We start from the raw sequence: 17053 nt of genomic DNA, 5'->3' as shown, positions 1-17053 counted from the left end.
ATACATACTGAATATATTGACTCTGGCTCAACACTGAGTCAATATATACAGAATATATCGACTCTGGCTCAACACTGAGTCAATATATACTGAATATATTGACTCTGGCTCAACCTTGAGTTAATACATACTGAATATATTCACTCTGGCTCAACACTGAGTTAATACATACTGAATATATTGACTCTGGGTCAACCCTGAGTCAATAAATACAGTATATATTGACTCTGGCTCAACCCTTAGTCAATACATACTGAATATATTGACTCTGGCTCAACACTGAGTCAATATATACTGAATATATCGACTCTGGCTCAACACTGAGTCAATATATACTGAATATATTGATTCTGGCTCAACCTTGAGTTAATACATACTGAATATATTCACTCTGGCTCAACCTTGAGTTGATACATACTGAATATATTGACTCTGGGTCAACCCTGAGTCAATACATACTGAATATATTGACTCTGGCTCAACACTGAGTCAATATATACTGAATATATTAACTCTGGCTCAACCGTGAGTTAATACATACTGAATATATTGACTCTGGCTCAACCTTGAGTTAATACATACTGAATATATTGACTCTGGGTCAACCCTGAGTCAATAAATACTGAATATATTGACTCTGGCTCAACACTGTGTCAATATATACTGAATATATTAACTCTGGCTCAACCTTGAGTTAATACATACTGAATATATTGACTCAGGCTCAACCTTGAGTTAATACATACTGAATATATTGACTCTGGGTCAACCCTGAGTCAATACATACTGTATATATTGACTCTGGCTCGACCCTTAGTCAATACATATTGTATATATTGACTCTGGATCAACCCTTAGTCAATACATACTGAATATATTGACTCTGACTCAACCTTGAGTTAATACATACTGAATATATTGACTCTGGGTCAACCCTGAGTCAATACATACTGAATATATTGACTCTGACTCAACACTGAGTCAATATATACTGAGTATATTGACTCTGGCTCAACCTTGAGTTAATACATACTGAATATATTCACTCTGGCTCAACCTTGAGTTAATACATACTGAATATATTGACTCTGGGTCAACCCTGAGTCAATAAATACTGTATATATTGACTCTGGCTCAACCCTTAGTCAATACATACTGAATATATTGACTCTGGCTCAACACTGAGTCAATATATACTGAATATATCGACTCTGCCTCAACCTTGAGTTAATACATACTGAATATATTCACTCTGGCTCAACCTTGAGTTAATACATACTGAATATATTGACTCTGGGTCAACCCTGAGTCAATACATACTGTATATATTGACTCTGGCTCAACCCTTAGTCAATACATACTGAATATATTGACTCTGGCTCAACACTGAGTTAATATATACTGAATATATTGACTCTGGCTCAATCTTGAGTTAATACATACTGAATATATTCACTCTGGCTCAACCTTGAGTTAATACATACTGAATATATTGACTCTGGGTCAACCCTGAGTCAATACATACTGAATATATTGACTCTGGCTCAACACTGAGTCAATATATACTGAATATATTGACTCTGGCTCAACCTTGAGTCAATACATACTGAATATATTCACTCTGGCTCAACCTTGAGTTAATACATACTGAATATATTGACTCTGGCTCAACCCTGAGTCAATACATACTGTATATATTGACTCTGGCTCAACCCTTAGTCAATACATACTGTATATATTGACTCTGGATCAACCCTTAGTCAATACATACTGAATATATTGACTCTGACTCAACCTTGAGTTAAAGAATCTTTGATTCTTCTTTTCGGCCCCTAGCTGAAATAAAGGTCTTGGTGATCTACTTTACCCCTCTATTCGCCTTTTTACTTGTACGTAAAAATGCAGCTATAGGTTTTATATCAGTTGTACTTTGCGCAAAATTATTCAATTTCTATAAATCGACTAAATCTTTAAAGCATAACCTAATAATCTAGTTACTACTTCGGGGATGTTCTAATCTGTTTGTAAGTAAATGTGATGAATGGATTACTATTCATACAATAGAATTTTTTTTTTTTTTTATCAATTTTCGTTTAATGGAATATTTCTTTTTCTTTATAGAAGACTTATGTTTACATTACTCAAAGACCTATGATAGTAAATAAATCATCATCATCTTCTACGCCTATAGACGCAAAGGACCTCGGTTAGATATCGTCAGTCGTCTCTATCTTGAGCTTTTAATTGAATACTTCTCCATTCATCATCTCCTACATCACGCTTCTTAGTCCTCGGTCATGTAGGCCTGGGTCTTCCAACTCTTCTAGGACCTTGTGGAGCCCAGTTGAAAGATCAGTCTGCTTTACAGCACTATGTACTGTAGGTTCAGGTTCATGGGTGAGGCATAGCCTTTGCAACAACGCACAATATCTTCACATGCATTTACAAAATTTCGGGCGAATTAATCAACAAAAGAAAAAGTTCATACCAAAATATTAATAAAGACCAAATATAGAATAGTGATTTGAAAGGTAGGGGGGAAAGTAGAAGGAAAACTATTGTAAGAAATTTACATATGTTGTAGATGTAAAGAGATAGATGGCACTCTACACTGAACAAGCTAGAGTGACGGTGCTCTAGTTGGAAAATGTTTAAGAAAATAAAAACTCCGTGAATAAGGGATAACACCAAACGTATAAAAAATGAGCACAGTAAACAGTAGTGATATGTGCAGTGACTACAAAAAAAAAAATAAAAAATAAAAAAAAATAAAAAAATAAGAATGGCTCAAATGTGGCCAATGTGGATTTTGGTATCATGCTACGTGCCAAAAATTGTCAGATACACTTAGAAGCACTTAGAGAACATGATTTAATGCGGTTCTGTAATAACAAAAGAGAGCGAAGGTGTAGGAAAGGTAAAAGAAAGGATATAGAAGAATTAAATAAAATTCTGAAAGTGAAACTCAAGGAACCAAAAGAAAAGGATAAAAATGAGAGAAGCTGTTGAAGATTTGCCGAAGGTGGTGTTGAACGAAACAATGGACGAAATCGTGAGTGCAATAAACGATAGGATAAAACAAACTGAATCTGGAATAGTATGGGTAAATGGCGTTGAAGTTATTGAGTAAATAGAAGAGGAAAATATTATTTTGGTTCCTGGTTCCTTACTGTTCACTCTGCAAAATAAGTATGCGGGCACTATCATTTAATAAATAGTTGCAAAGCTTTCAAGCTTATAGCTACTTATTACAGCAATTGATCTGTTTTACCTGTACCATAATAATTCTAATGAAAATCTTGACCTTTAATTTTATGCTATTCTACCTTGATATTGGTTGGGATAATTCATTATTACCAGTTTTTGCAAACTAATGTGGCAAGTTTTGTATTTTAAAATTCTTCTTTCACATACATTGCTCTAGTTATGTATACTACCAGCTCTCTACTAGGATTTTGCAACATACGCTTATATTTTGTCCCTTTAACTGTCTTAACTTTAAACTTTCAATACAGAATGAGATATGTGTTTAAACAACCAGTAAGTACTCCATATTGGGACATCCTTGCAGAAACAGAATTATGGCCAGTGTCTTTCATAAGGTAATATGGAAAATATATTGATCTTCCATGACATCATGAATTGATGAAAAGAGATTAATCAGAGAGATAATTGAAGAATCCCTGTGGAAAGTGATGGAGCAATAATAGAGAAATTTATTGTAAATATGGAATGGGAATAGAAATAAAACATTGGGGAAAAAAGAACCCTGAAAAAAATAAATAAGAAGAGATATGGAAAAGTTTGAAGAAACTATTGAAGAAAAAAAAAGGGATGAAAGAATGAGATTTACAGAAGGATGGTTCCTGGTAAATATGCTCATGCTTAGGATTTCAGGGGAAAATTCACAAATGACGTGTGTGACCTATGCAAAGGAGAAGAATTTAATACAGAACATTAATTTTAAATTAAGTCAGTTAATGGAACTAGATATAAGCGTAGGACGTTGCAAAATCCTAAAGGGATATCAGATCTGTCAATCATTTTGATGTCCATGAGTGAGATAACTAACCTCGGGTCCAGACCGAAGCCCCGATGGGGGGTTGTAGGGGGACAAAGACCCCGGCAAATAAGATTTAAACGGTTTATAAGGGCAATTTGAAAACTTCTTGAGGCATATTTTTTTTCTAAAAATACAATCTATGCAACAGATAACATAATGACAAATCCACATATCTAGTAAAAAAGAAATCATGCAATACCGTATGTCCTCGATGTTTACACGTTATGTTGGTATATACTATATATTTATCAAGCCAGGAAATAATTATAGTTTTTAGCACAGGGATGACCATGGTAGTTTTCGACATGTTTCCATTGAAAACAATCAGTAAGTCGCATTTCAAAATGCCAGTTCTAGTAAATACAAAACAGACACTTTTCCTTTGTCTATGTTGGCCTTTTTCTTTTAATCAAATCAAAACAACTATTCTAAATTGCAACTGCCATGGGCATGAATACTGCACATACTGCACAATTTTATTTTCATAGTTCCCAATATCCTGTCGTGTCTTATCTCTCTCTCTCTCTCTCTCTCTCTCTCTCTCTCTCTCTCTCTCTCTCTCTCTCTCTCTCTCTCTCTCTCTCTCTCTCTCTCTATATATATATATATATATATATATGTATATATATATATATCTCTATATGTATATATATATATATATATATATATATATATATATATATATATATATATCTCTATATGTATATATATATATATATATATATATATATATATATATATATATGTGTGTGTGTATATATATATATATATATATATATATATATATATATATATATATATATATATATATATATATATATATATATATATATATATACACCGTATTTCCCGTGTCATAAGACGCTACAAGTGGTAAGACGCACCCTTAAATTAGCAAGGCAGATTCAGAAAAAAAAAAAAAAAAAAATTGAGGATTTTAAAAATTTCTAAGCACAAATCCCTAGTCAGCGACTAACGCATGATTATTGTCTTGCACAGTAACTTTTTTTATTTTGGTTGTATTATGAAATGTTTAAGGTAATATTAATTACCTATATGCTGATTGCCCCAATTTTATTACCTTTTCTCATAAGAAACCAATAAACCAATTGTAGTTTCCAATACAACTACACGTGTAGTCAGAGTGTTTGGTGTTTCAAGTGTTGCCAAAGGTTCATAAAATTTTGTTAAAGAGGCAAAATTTTATTAATATTTCCAAAATTCCTCATATAGCCTATACATTTTCACAAAAAAATGTAATTGTTGATTAAAAAATCTAGACATTCTCTTTAGTGTAATAACTTGCAACTGTCTATTTGTATCATTTTGTAACTCAGGATACAAAATCATTATCAATATATTGCTTTATTACAAAATACATAGAAAATAAGAAAATGGATATATACTGCAAAAACAACTAATATGTCATAGCATCGTCTGCTATTAGACCATTAGTCATCAGCTGATTACTTAAAAAAAAAAGCTACTGTACTCTATTAAATGAAGTGCAATATAAAAATAAAGAAATTTATTACATATGAATGATAATAATATTGTAGGTTTATATTCTCTCTCTTGTCAGTTTGAGTGTGTGTATGTCAATAGTTGGGTGTTTGATGGGTGTCAAAGTCTCTTAAAATACTTTTTCTTCAGTGTTAAGACGCAGGGCGATTTTGGGGGGTATTATTCATGAAAAAAGGTGCGTCTTATGACACGGGGAATACGGTATATATATATATATATATATATATATATATATATATATATATATATATATATATATATATATATATATATATATATATATATATATATATATATATATATATATATATATATATATATATTTCTTTTTTTCGGTCAAGGGGTGAGATTTTGGGAATTAGTGCGCTAGAGTGCGTGACACAAGGCCAAAAAATTGTTTCTCACATAGGATCCATGACAGTTGACATGTATGGAATCTGATTGCATGCATAGTAGGGCAATGCATCTGAAAGAAGAATTCAGAAAATACTAAACTTGCCCAATTAGGTTCCCTAAACTGATAAGGTATTATCCCAACTTATTTAAAATTAGAATGGGATAAAATTAGAAATTAATGAGATTTTCATTAAAAAAAATTTTTATAGTAGGCTACAGATTAAAAAAACTTAATTATAGTAATAAGTATAAGCTTAGAAGCTTGCACCTATCAATTTTAGGATAGAGTGGCCGCAAATTTATCTTGCGGAATGAGCAGTTAAGGAGAAGGTCCAACTATATACTGGATACAGGTCAAGACCTCAGCAAAGAGAAGAAAAATTAAAGAATTACAACAGCCATATAAAGAAGAAGAAAATATGGTAAATTATAGTTACGGACGGAATAACATTTTGTGCAGAAATTTTTTTTTCTGTGTTAAATAATATGCTTTACCGATTTTGACTTTTATTTCATGAGAAAATAGACCGAAAAAAACTGTTAGACCGTCGAAGAACGGGGATATTATTAGTATTGGCATTGTTATTGTTATTTTTTATCTATTTTCTTTTTTTTTTCCTTTTAAGAAATCTAATGATTTTTGCTCCTATGTACTGGCAAACGGTACATGTTGAGCTGCGCACGCTAACCATTTATTATTTCTTAGATAATTGATTTTTTATTTGCAGAGAAAAGAAGTTGCATTTTCGAGGATAACGGATGTTTTCTACACGAAACACCTCTTTTTCAGTAGAAAGGCTTTTTCTATCCATTACAATAAAACTGAAAATAGGGCTATTTTATTTAAGAAAATATCATGTAATCTATAAATATACAATCCATTGGCAATAAAACTCATATCATTAAGGAAGTCGTAAGTGATCAAGATGTGGATATTTGCTTATTAACTGAAACTTGGTTGAGTGGTAATGTGAGTGACAGATCGAAAATAAATGAAATGACACCTAAATCTTATAACTTTTATCACGAACCAAGAGAAGACAAAAGGGGTGGTGGCATTGGAATCTTAATTAAGAAATCATATAAAGCTACAGTAAGAAATGATCTCATAGTTAATTCATTTGAATATATGAATATTAAAATTTTATCTCGAAATGTAAATCTACAAATAGTCATACTCTATAGAACACCGAGCAAAAGCAAAAGAATGTTTCTAGATGAATTTAATAACTTACTAGATACATTGAACGACAATCGAAATATAGTTATATGTGGTGATTTCAACCTACATCTTGATAACAGAGTAGACCCATATGTCAATGAATTTAGAGAATTGATTGACAACCACAACCTTGAAAACATAGTGTCTGAACCAACAGCTCACTCTAATCATATACTAGATCTAGTTATAGTAAATAAAAACAACAACATCATACTAAATATGGAGATTGAACCTGACTGCTCTATATTCCCAATGCATAAGTTAATGTCTTTTGAAATAGATGTTAGAAAAAATAATGCAATACAGAAGGAAATCACATACAGAATTAAGACTAACTTTGATCCAAAAGAGTTCATTGAACAAAGCCTAGAGGATATAAAAGGGGTAACACCAGTCTGTAACTGTGAAGAGAAGCACACCCTCGTGTGGAGAGACAATCCTGTATAAACTGCATTACTGATAGAAGTAAAATAATCACAATTAAAGGAAAATCGAACTGGTTTGATAATGAATTACATGAAGAGAAAAAAGAAAAAGAAAAATGGAGGATAAATGGAAAAGAAATAAAAATAATGAAAACTGGCAACATTACAAAGCAGCTAAAAATCGCTACCATTACCTTATCTTAGTTAAAAAAAAGGCTTATTATAAAAAGGTGTGCAATGAAAATGACCCACGGAAAATACATAAGAACCTAAAGAAACTATTAGGTCTAAAGACAGAAATAGTATTGCCTGACATAACTAATGATCCTAAATGCCTAGCAAATGATTTTATTGATTATTTTGAAGAAAAAATAAATCAAATCTGCTCCAGTTTTCACAACATCGGCACAACAGAACGAAGGAATACATCAGCAACAGGTTTAAGTAAGCTAAGGGTATTCAAAGAGTTAAATCAGAGTGATTATTATTATTATTATTATTAAATGCTGAACTACAACCCTAGTTGGAAAAGCAGGATGCTATAAGCCCAGGGCCTCCAACAGGGAAAATAGCCCAGTGAGGAAAGGAAATAAAGAAAAATAAAATATCTTAAGTATAGTAACAACATTAAAATAAATATTTCCTATAAAAACTATAAAAACTTTAACAAAACAAGAGGAAGAGAAACTAGATAGAAGTGTTCCCGAGTGTACCCTCAAGCAAGAGAACTCTAACTCAAGACAGTGGAAGACCATGGTACAGAGGTTATGGTACTACCTAAGACTAGAGAACAACGGTTTGATTTTGGAGTGTCCTTCTCCTAGAAGAGCTGCTTACCATAGCTGAAGAGTCTCTTCTACCCTTGCCAAGAGGAAAGTAGCCACTGAACAATTACAGTGCAGAAGTTAACCCCTTGGGTGAAGAATTGTTTGGCAATCTCAGTGCTGTCAGGTGTATGAGGACAGAGGAGAATCTGTAAAGAATAGGCCAGACTATTCGGTGTCTGTGAAGGCAAAGGGAAAGAACCGTAACCAGAGAGAAGGGTCCTATGTAGTACTATCTGGCCAGTCAAAGGACCCCATAACTCCCTAGCGGTAGTATCTCAATGGGCGGTTGGTGCCCAGGCCAACCTACTACCTAATATTATTATATGAGAATATTATTATATGAGAATAATAAAGAAATTAAAAAAAAAAAAAAACCTACTGCGGAAATTACCCATTTCCAATTAACGAAGTAAAAGATGCAGAAAATTTCACCTGACTACAGGAGACCTACCGAAACATGGTAAATATGAGTCTAACACAGGGAGTTTTCCCTGATTGTGAAAAAGTTGCATGCATCAAGCCTGTGTATAAAGGAAAAGGTGATACAGATAATTTAAGTTCATATAGGCCAATATCAAATCTGTCATATTTTTCGAAAATTATTGAAACTGTTGTACACGAACAAACCTGGAAACATCTGAAAAAATCTAATGCCATACCTGAAGATCAATCTGCATACAGAGAAAATTACTCCACAGAAACAACAGTGTTAGCGATTAAAAATGGCATAACAGAAATTATAACTAATGGTAAGTGTTGCATTCTTGTGATGCTTGATCTAAGTGCAGCATTTGATACTGTAGAACATACATATCTGATGGAAGACCTTAAAGCTGTGGGCATCGTAGAACGAGCATATGACTGGTTTGTGAGTTATCTCAAAAAACCGCAAAGTTAAAGTAGTAATATCAAATGTTGAATCTGAGACAAGAAAACTAACCAAAGGGGTGCCTCAAGGCAGTGTACTAGGTCCTCTCCTGTTTGAAATTTACACGATTGAACTGGCAAATATACTTGAAACTCACAGAGTTAAGTTTAAAATATACGGTGATGATACACAATTCTATTTCCCAATAGAATCAGTTGATGAAGCAAAAAGAAAGATACATGAAATAATGAATGACATTAAGGCTTGGATGTTAACAAAAAAGCTCAAGCTCAATGAAGATAAAAGTGAATGTATTATTTTTGGAAATGAAAAAGATATAAAAAAATCGAATGCTTCCAAAGAATTAAAATAGGTCAATCGATCATTGACCTAAAGAAATCTTTCAGAAATCTTGGAGTAATCATGGATGATAAACTGACAATGAATGAACATATAAATAATATGGTAAGAAATTGTAACTATCATATTAGAGGCATAGCACATATTAGTAAATACTTAAATGAAAAATCTATGGCCATACTCATTAATCACCACATAATTTCAAGAATTGATTACTGCAACTCACTGTTCTATGGCTTACCAAATTATCAGCTGAAGAAAATTCAGAGAGTACAAAACAGAGCCGCTAGATTAATAAAAGGACTACACAATAGGGAAAGAATTACCCCTGCACTAATTAAATTACACTGGCTGCCGGTAAAAGCGAGAATTGAATACAAGCTACTCTTACTAACGTTTAAGATACTGAACCAAAATATCTAAAAGAATGCCTGAACAAACTAGAACTAGAAACAAATGTTAACATAAGACACATGAGTGACAAACATAGGCTATCTGAACCAAGAACAAATAGTAAATTTGGTGAAAGGGCTTTTAGCTACTGTGCGCCTAGACATTATAATAAACTGCCAACTGAAATGAAGGACCTAAAGGGAGCAATTGAATTTAAGAAGAAACTAAAGACATTACTTTTCACAAGATCATATGATTTGGAAGATGCTACAATCAAAGAATTGTATAAGTTATAATGAAAATGTCTCGTTAGATGATTGATATGGACCCGCCCGAGAAGTAGTAGTTCACTCGACTTCAGTGGAGGGTTGGATTTAAACCCAAAACAAGTAAAGTAAAACAAGTAAGGTAGACGAAATGGACTTCTCTTGCTTGAGAGTACACTCGGCCACACTATTCTATATTATTTCTCCTCCTCTTGTTTTGTTAAAATTATTATAGTTTATATAAGAGATATTTGTTTGTGTTACTCTTCTTAAGATATTTTATTTTTCCTTGTTTCCTTTCGTTACTGGGTTATTTTCCCTGTTGGAGCCCCTGGGCTTATAGCATCCTGCTTTTCCAACTAGGTTGTAGGTTGTTCTTTGTAATAATAATAATAGAGTCCTTTCAATACGCGTCATCAAACTTCCGGTCCGCCATCTTGGAGGGCATACAAAGACGCGTTCAGTGAATAGCTATGGTTGAACTGTTGAATATTTAGCCATTTCATCACATTCACATTCACACAATGCCCAGTTTTTGAGCTATTGTTGGCTGAGGGAATCGAGGACGAAGAGATGATAAGAGTTTCTACTGCATACCGACAGTTATTCAGAATCAGGACAAAGATACAGAAGAATTATCCAAGTGCAGACGTGACTTGTGGTTGACCAGAATATCACGGGCTGATCTACGTGAATCCTCACTACCCTAAGCACGTATCTGTTCTGATTATTTCATATCAGGTCAGTCTCGGCTAGGCCCTAAAAGTATCATTATTCTTGTGTAAACATGCTATATCCGATCGCATGGGTGACTTCAAAAGTATCATCGTCAGTTCAGTGGGTAGTGTGTGTGGGGGAGGGGGCATCTCAATTTTTAAACATCAAAGGGGCATCTCAGATTTTCAAAACAAAAATTAAAAGCGCCCACATTGGCTATATTAACAAAGGTTACTTACCTAGGTCTCTCTTTCGCCAAGGTGCTCATGCCTATATATAATTAAGTGTATATTTATATTTATTTTAATTTGTGTATTAAATTGTGCAGACATACAGGCCTATGTGATGAATAAACATTGATTATGAATAATAATAATAATATCTGAAAGCTGGTTTAATCCGAAGGGGTCTTCAGCTTATATATGAAACATCGAAAAAATAATTAAACTTGCGCATTTAATTGCAAGGAGGCAAAACGATCATCCAAGAGCATTACAATAAAGTTTGTCCATCATATGTTTATAAGAAATTATAGCATTTGTAACCAAACACAAACACAATGGTTAGGCATGAACTGATAAAGTTTTGACATAATAATGCAAAACTTTTACATACATTTTGATTATAAAAAATTATAATACACAAGGTTAGGCTAAATGATCAATATTAGCATTATAATTATAAACACTCTCTTTATCGGCCCAGTGTTTATCTAATTTTGGACTTGAAAGCATTAAAGGGAAAAACAACAAATTCTGGAAGCAGATTATTCAATGGAAATGTATGCCCACTCATGTTCTGGGTTGGCCGACAGTACCAAGTAGTTCACCATATCAATCTATGAAATACTGGGAAAATCCTCAATATTTTGACTGAATGAATTCTGCATCTGGTATGGATCTAGGCCATCAATTAGATCGAGTTAATGCTTGTAAAAACGCTTATCATCACCCGACAATTGTTTGACAAAGTCGCTCTCATTGTCCATATTCGCTGTAGCAGCCGTCATGTTTTTGCTTTGTATGCCCTCCAGCATGGCCGCCGGCGATTCCCAGTGACGTCATTGAAAGCACTCTATAGTAATAATAATAATAATAATAATAATAATAATAATAATAATAATAATAATAATAATAATAATAATAATAATAATAATAATATATCCTGGTATATCGGCACCTAAATGTAGTAAGAAAAAAAAAAGAATAAAGAAGAAAAGTAAAGAAGTGCCGATGAAAAGGCAAAGCCCTTCACACCTGAATCTTACGACTGGCCCGACTAGTATTTTTCGAAATGTAAATAAGGTAATGTAACAGTAAATGTAATGTAAATGAGTAGATAGAATTTTAAAATATATACAGTATAATTTAGAAATTATAGTATTAATGTGAAATATCCAATTTCAAACAATTTTGTTAGGTAAAATAGTACAAAGCTAGTATTATTTTCAACATTGTTGATTTTAGTTTATGTAACTGATGTCAGTTATATAGCGCTTCGTAAGGTAGGTGAAAACCCAAAGTTCTTTAAAATGAACACAAAACAAGAATGAATCCTAACTTAAGGTTCCCCACCTAACCTAAGAATCTAAATCCTGGTACAGGGTATCCTTACCTACCTGAAAGGTACGCCCCCCTTTACACCCTTGTATCTATAGCTTCCCAACTGGCTTCCTCCTTGGAAGGTACCTAACACTAAATCATAATAGTTTATAAATTGTAAAACTGATTTCATAATACTGTATTTCAGACAAAGATAGGAACCTTTGTAGTTCAAGAGGACGGATTCTTTGTATATCAGCGGCCAGTTCCTCGCGCATTGATTAAAAATGAACATCAACTAACCTAACTTTCCCCCCTAACCTATCCTCCAAACCATGTCTGTACCTACTTACCTAATGGGGACTAACGCCCCCCCTGCAACGCCCCTTAAACTGCCGTATCCCATGTTAGCCATAATAATAAATACAGGTGGCTGCTATCATACATACACCCCAAGGGGACATACCGAGTGTAATATATACATACTTATGATTGAAAAAAATACTTGAAAAAAACACACACTAGAATACCACGTAACCTAGGATACGTGGGTGTGTGTCCCTCTGCAACCCCATCCCCCTCTTTCAACTGCCATGACCTTAGCTTACCCTAAGAATAAGTTTCAAGCTCAAGAACTCTAACCCAAGATAGTGGAAGACCATGGTACAGAGGCTATGGCACTACCCAAGACTAGAGAACAATGGTTTGATTTTGGAGTGTCCTTCTCTTAGAACTTCTTGTTTTACCATTATATACCATTTCCCCAGTATGTTTTCTCCACCCAAAACCCCGAGTTCCCACTGGGGGTCCCCCATTATTGGCGGATATAGATATACAGTATATATATTTCTGAAACTATTCACTTCCAACAGGAACAAGTGTCATTTTCGAAGAGAACGGACCTTTTTCTATAGAGAAAAGTAGTTTTTTTCTCTAGGTTACATTACCCTGTATCCAATGTAGTATTGTCTGGCATGTCAAAGGACCCCATAACTCTCTAGTGGTAGTATCCCAACGGGTGGTTGGTGCCCTGAGCAACCTACTACCTTTAGAAAAATAAATTTGACAATAAATTTTATGCCTGTCTCAACGGTCTACATTTACCCGCCAAAGGGAAAAATTTTCTTCATAAAGAAAGTTTATTTGACAATTAATAATGAAGTTTACACTCATCCCAAACAACTACATTCACCCCAAGTGCTTTTATTTTCTAATTATTCCTTATTTTTTTATGATTAGCCAAAGCAAACGTGGATTACATGCTGTAAGGCAAGGCCAGCCTAATCCTACTTGTGAGGTCTAGGCCATATGGACACAGGAATTTGCAAGTAAATATCCCTCGTTGGTATACATTTAATAGTACCTGTTTACTGTACTACTAAGAAATACTTTGCTGTAGAATAGTAGTATTAGTAAGAATAGATGTACTTTGGTGCACAAGTGATTGCGTTGCAAGGGGACACCTCGCCCATTGATAAGTAAGGATACATTTCCCTGGATTGGGATAGGGATACATGCAAGGTTTCAATGTTGATTACTATTGGTTAATGGTGAAGATTTACCAAAGATTTTGCATTATATCCTGCTCTAAAAGTAAATAGGCTGTTCCGTATAGCCTACAGTAGATCTGACAGATAGTACTTCATCCTATTTGTAACGTAACAAAAAACTGTACATATTATATAAAAGTGGCTTTGCTCATTTTGTTTTCGAGCAATTTACCTGGAATAGTTCTCACATTGTACATACTACCCAATAATCTAAATCTTTGACCTTTGATAAGACTATGAGTACTGTATGATTTTAGCAAACCTTTAACATCTGTTAAGCTTTTCAATGAGGTAAACACAGCTGTCTGTTACATGACAGGTAGGCCTATAGCACTATCTCACTTGGACTTTGGCTGCCGGAGAGTACATACAACGTATTTCTCGGCTTCCTGATCTGGCTGAATAAATGGTCTTGAAGGCAAACATGTTTGAGAGGTATTAATGTAAGAAGCTAAGGGTATGCAATGTTTCCTGATAGTTGTTTGTTCCTAAATGTAATAGAACCTTCAACATTTAATAGGAGTATGACTTAATCGAAGTTGGAAACCACCCGTTAAGCTTTTAATGAGGTAAACACAGCAAGATGTTGGGTGGCGCAAAAGTACAGTCTACCTTGACTTTGGCTGCCGAAGAGTACAGATTAACTTCCTGGGCTCTGCTTTTTCTTTCAGATTTTATGTCATCTCCTTGGTCAGACATGTGGCTATGTCCTGGCAAACCCAGTAATGGCTGTGGCTGGTACATGAGCACTCCTGAAGTAGACTCTCATGAACTATGTAGCTGCTACAGGGGGCATTCCTGTTTGTACTGGCTTCCAGTGTAGTGAGCAGAGTTTGCCATGAAGGGGAAGAGGAAGTTGAAGAGGTATTACTTTGAATTGGTTTTGGGTATGCCCAAGAAGCTCTCAGGCTCCTATCTCCCTCCAAGGCAGTGTCTGTCAGAGGAGGGAAGAGGAATATAGAGACTACTGTCGTTCCCTCAGGGAGTTCTTTAAGGGTGACAGTACCTTTTAGCAAAGGTAATCCATCTCTGCCTCTCGCCTAAAATGCTTCCACTGACATATCCGTTGATGACCTTCACAAGAACTTGGACCTAGGTGTGTTGTGGCCCGCCCTAGGTATTGATACTGCCCCTTTGGCGAAAAAACTCTTGGAGGTTTTAGATCGCAGAAGTCGTCCCACCCTGCTGCTTCTCCCATCCTGCCTGCAGAGGAGTAGTCGAGTGACGCCTCTGAATGTATCCATTGTTGTTGTTGTAGACGAGCTACTACCAGATGCTGAGGGTCTGGTGGCTGAGAAATCCTGTAACACAGTGAAGGAGGATCATGGTTGCTCCCCTTTTTGTTTCTGCACCTTCTTCTTCCTATGCTAAGGAGCTGCCTTGCCATTAGGAAGAAGAGAAGTTCACTTAAGTACAAGAGTACCAATCTGGAGAAATCTCTTGAGATGTCTCCAGGTTCCTCTGCATGGTTTTGTGGGAGTTGTTGCGTTGTACTAAAACTTCCCCTTGGGGAAATGTTGAGGTATGACGTTCAAAGGCTAGAGCTCTTGTCTTTACTAGTAATTCTCGCAAGGAACTTTCTATAGGTGCTACTGGTTTGGACAAAGTCCCTCTCCTCCCCATGTACACTCCCCGGTCACTTCAGTATCTCTGTCTCCACACGTAGGAACAAACAGACTAAGGAAGAGTGCTGCCCCTAAGACCTCTGACGCTGATTGTGCCTTGGACAAGTACAAGTGCCTTCCCCATGCTTATGTACAAAAAAGGATAATTGTTGGATTTGCTCATTGACTTTGGAGGGGTTAGAGGAGGTACCTCCACAACCTGAGAATGTGAGTAAGGACCACTGGAAAGATGACCACCCAAGAACACGATCACTAGAGGTCATTGGAGATACCATGATCTGGGCGCTTACAAGCTTCTTCACGACCGCTTCTTAGGCTAGACATGGGAAGGGATCAGAGTGTCTGTCCCCCATGTGCAAGAACACCTTCGTCAACAGGGACTCTTGTTTCAAAAGTACCTTCGTCCTCACAAGGAACTTTCTTGGGGTACTCTTCGATGGTTCCTAAAGTAGAGGAAAGTTCTAAGAAGGCAAAAATTTCTCCACCGGCGAAAACACCAGCACAATCATCAATAAGCTCACAATTCCCACGAGCCAGGTCTCAAGACTATGATCACAAGCATCATCTCTTATGTGTTCACCTATTAAGGAGAAAACTGACAAACATTTTAAATGTTCACGCTGGTCATTCCATAAGCATAGGTAGAAGGTTGACCAAGGCACCAGCCACCCATTTAGATACTAGTATTAGGTAGTTATTGGGTCCTATGGCTGGCCAGATAGTACTGCATTGGATTCCTTTCTGATTATGGGTCATTTTCCCTTTGCCTATGCATACAGCGATTAGTCTGGCCAATGCTTTGCCCATTGTCTTTCCTCATACACCGGGCAATACTAATGCAACCAAAATATTCTTCCACTCGGGGTTAACTACCGCACTTTAATTGTTTAGTGGCTACTTTCCACTTGGTCAAGATAGAAGAGGCTCCTTAGCTATGGCAACCAGAGTTCTCTTGCTGAAAGGTACACTCGGGCACACTATTCTATCAATTTCTCTTCCTCTTGTTTTGTTAAAGTTTTTATAGTTTATATAGGAAATATTTCTTTGAATATTGTTACTGTTCTTAAAATATTTTATTTTTCCTAGTTTCCTTTCTTCACTGGGCTATTTTCCCTGTTGGGGCCCCTGGGCTTATAGCATCCTGCTTTTCTAATTAGGGTTGTAGCTTAGCAAGTAATAATAATAATAATATATATAATAAAATGGATGGCTTTATTTTTACATTAACATATATGAAATAAAATGGATTATTTTATTTTTACATCAAGGTAATTTC

At 35.0% G+C, this 17053-nt stretch overlaps 2 protein-coding genes across 2 annotated transcripts in view; one reads left to right on the top strand and one right to left on the bottom strand.

Annotated features, from left to right (window-relative positions):
* The window catches only part of LOC137638040 (transforming growth factor-beta-induced protein ig-h3-like), a 135816-nt gene that overhangs the window by 86970 nt on the left and 31793 nt on the right, over positions 1–17053 (bottom strand). The gene's annotated exons all lie outside the window — the stretch shown is intronic.
* Positions 12342–17053, top strand: part of LOC137638041 (protein PET117 homolog, mitochondrial) — a 46718-nt gene continuing 42006 nt past the window's right edge. The window contains exons 1-2 of the mRNA XM_068370135.1: positions 12342–12365; positions 13842–13930. Coding sequence (XP_068226236.1) covers positions 13911–13930 — 20 coding nt within the window. The 5' untranslated portion in view covers positions 12342–12365; positions 13842–13910. The remainder of the gene's footprint in view (positions 12366–13841; positions 13931–17053) is intronic.

Source organism: Palaemon carinicauda, chromosome 3, assembly GCF_036898095.1.
Source record: "Palaemon carinicauda isolate YSFRI2023 chromosome 3, ASM3689809v2, whole genome shotgun sequence".
NCBI classification, from domain to species: domain Eukaryota; kingdom Metazoa; phylum Arthropoda; class Malacostraca; order Decapoda; family Palaemonidae; genus Palaemon; species Palaemon carinicauda.
This window is presented reverse-complemented; position numbering and strand designations above follow the sequence as displayed.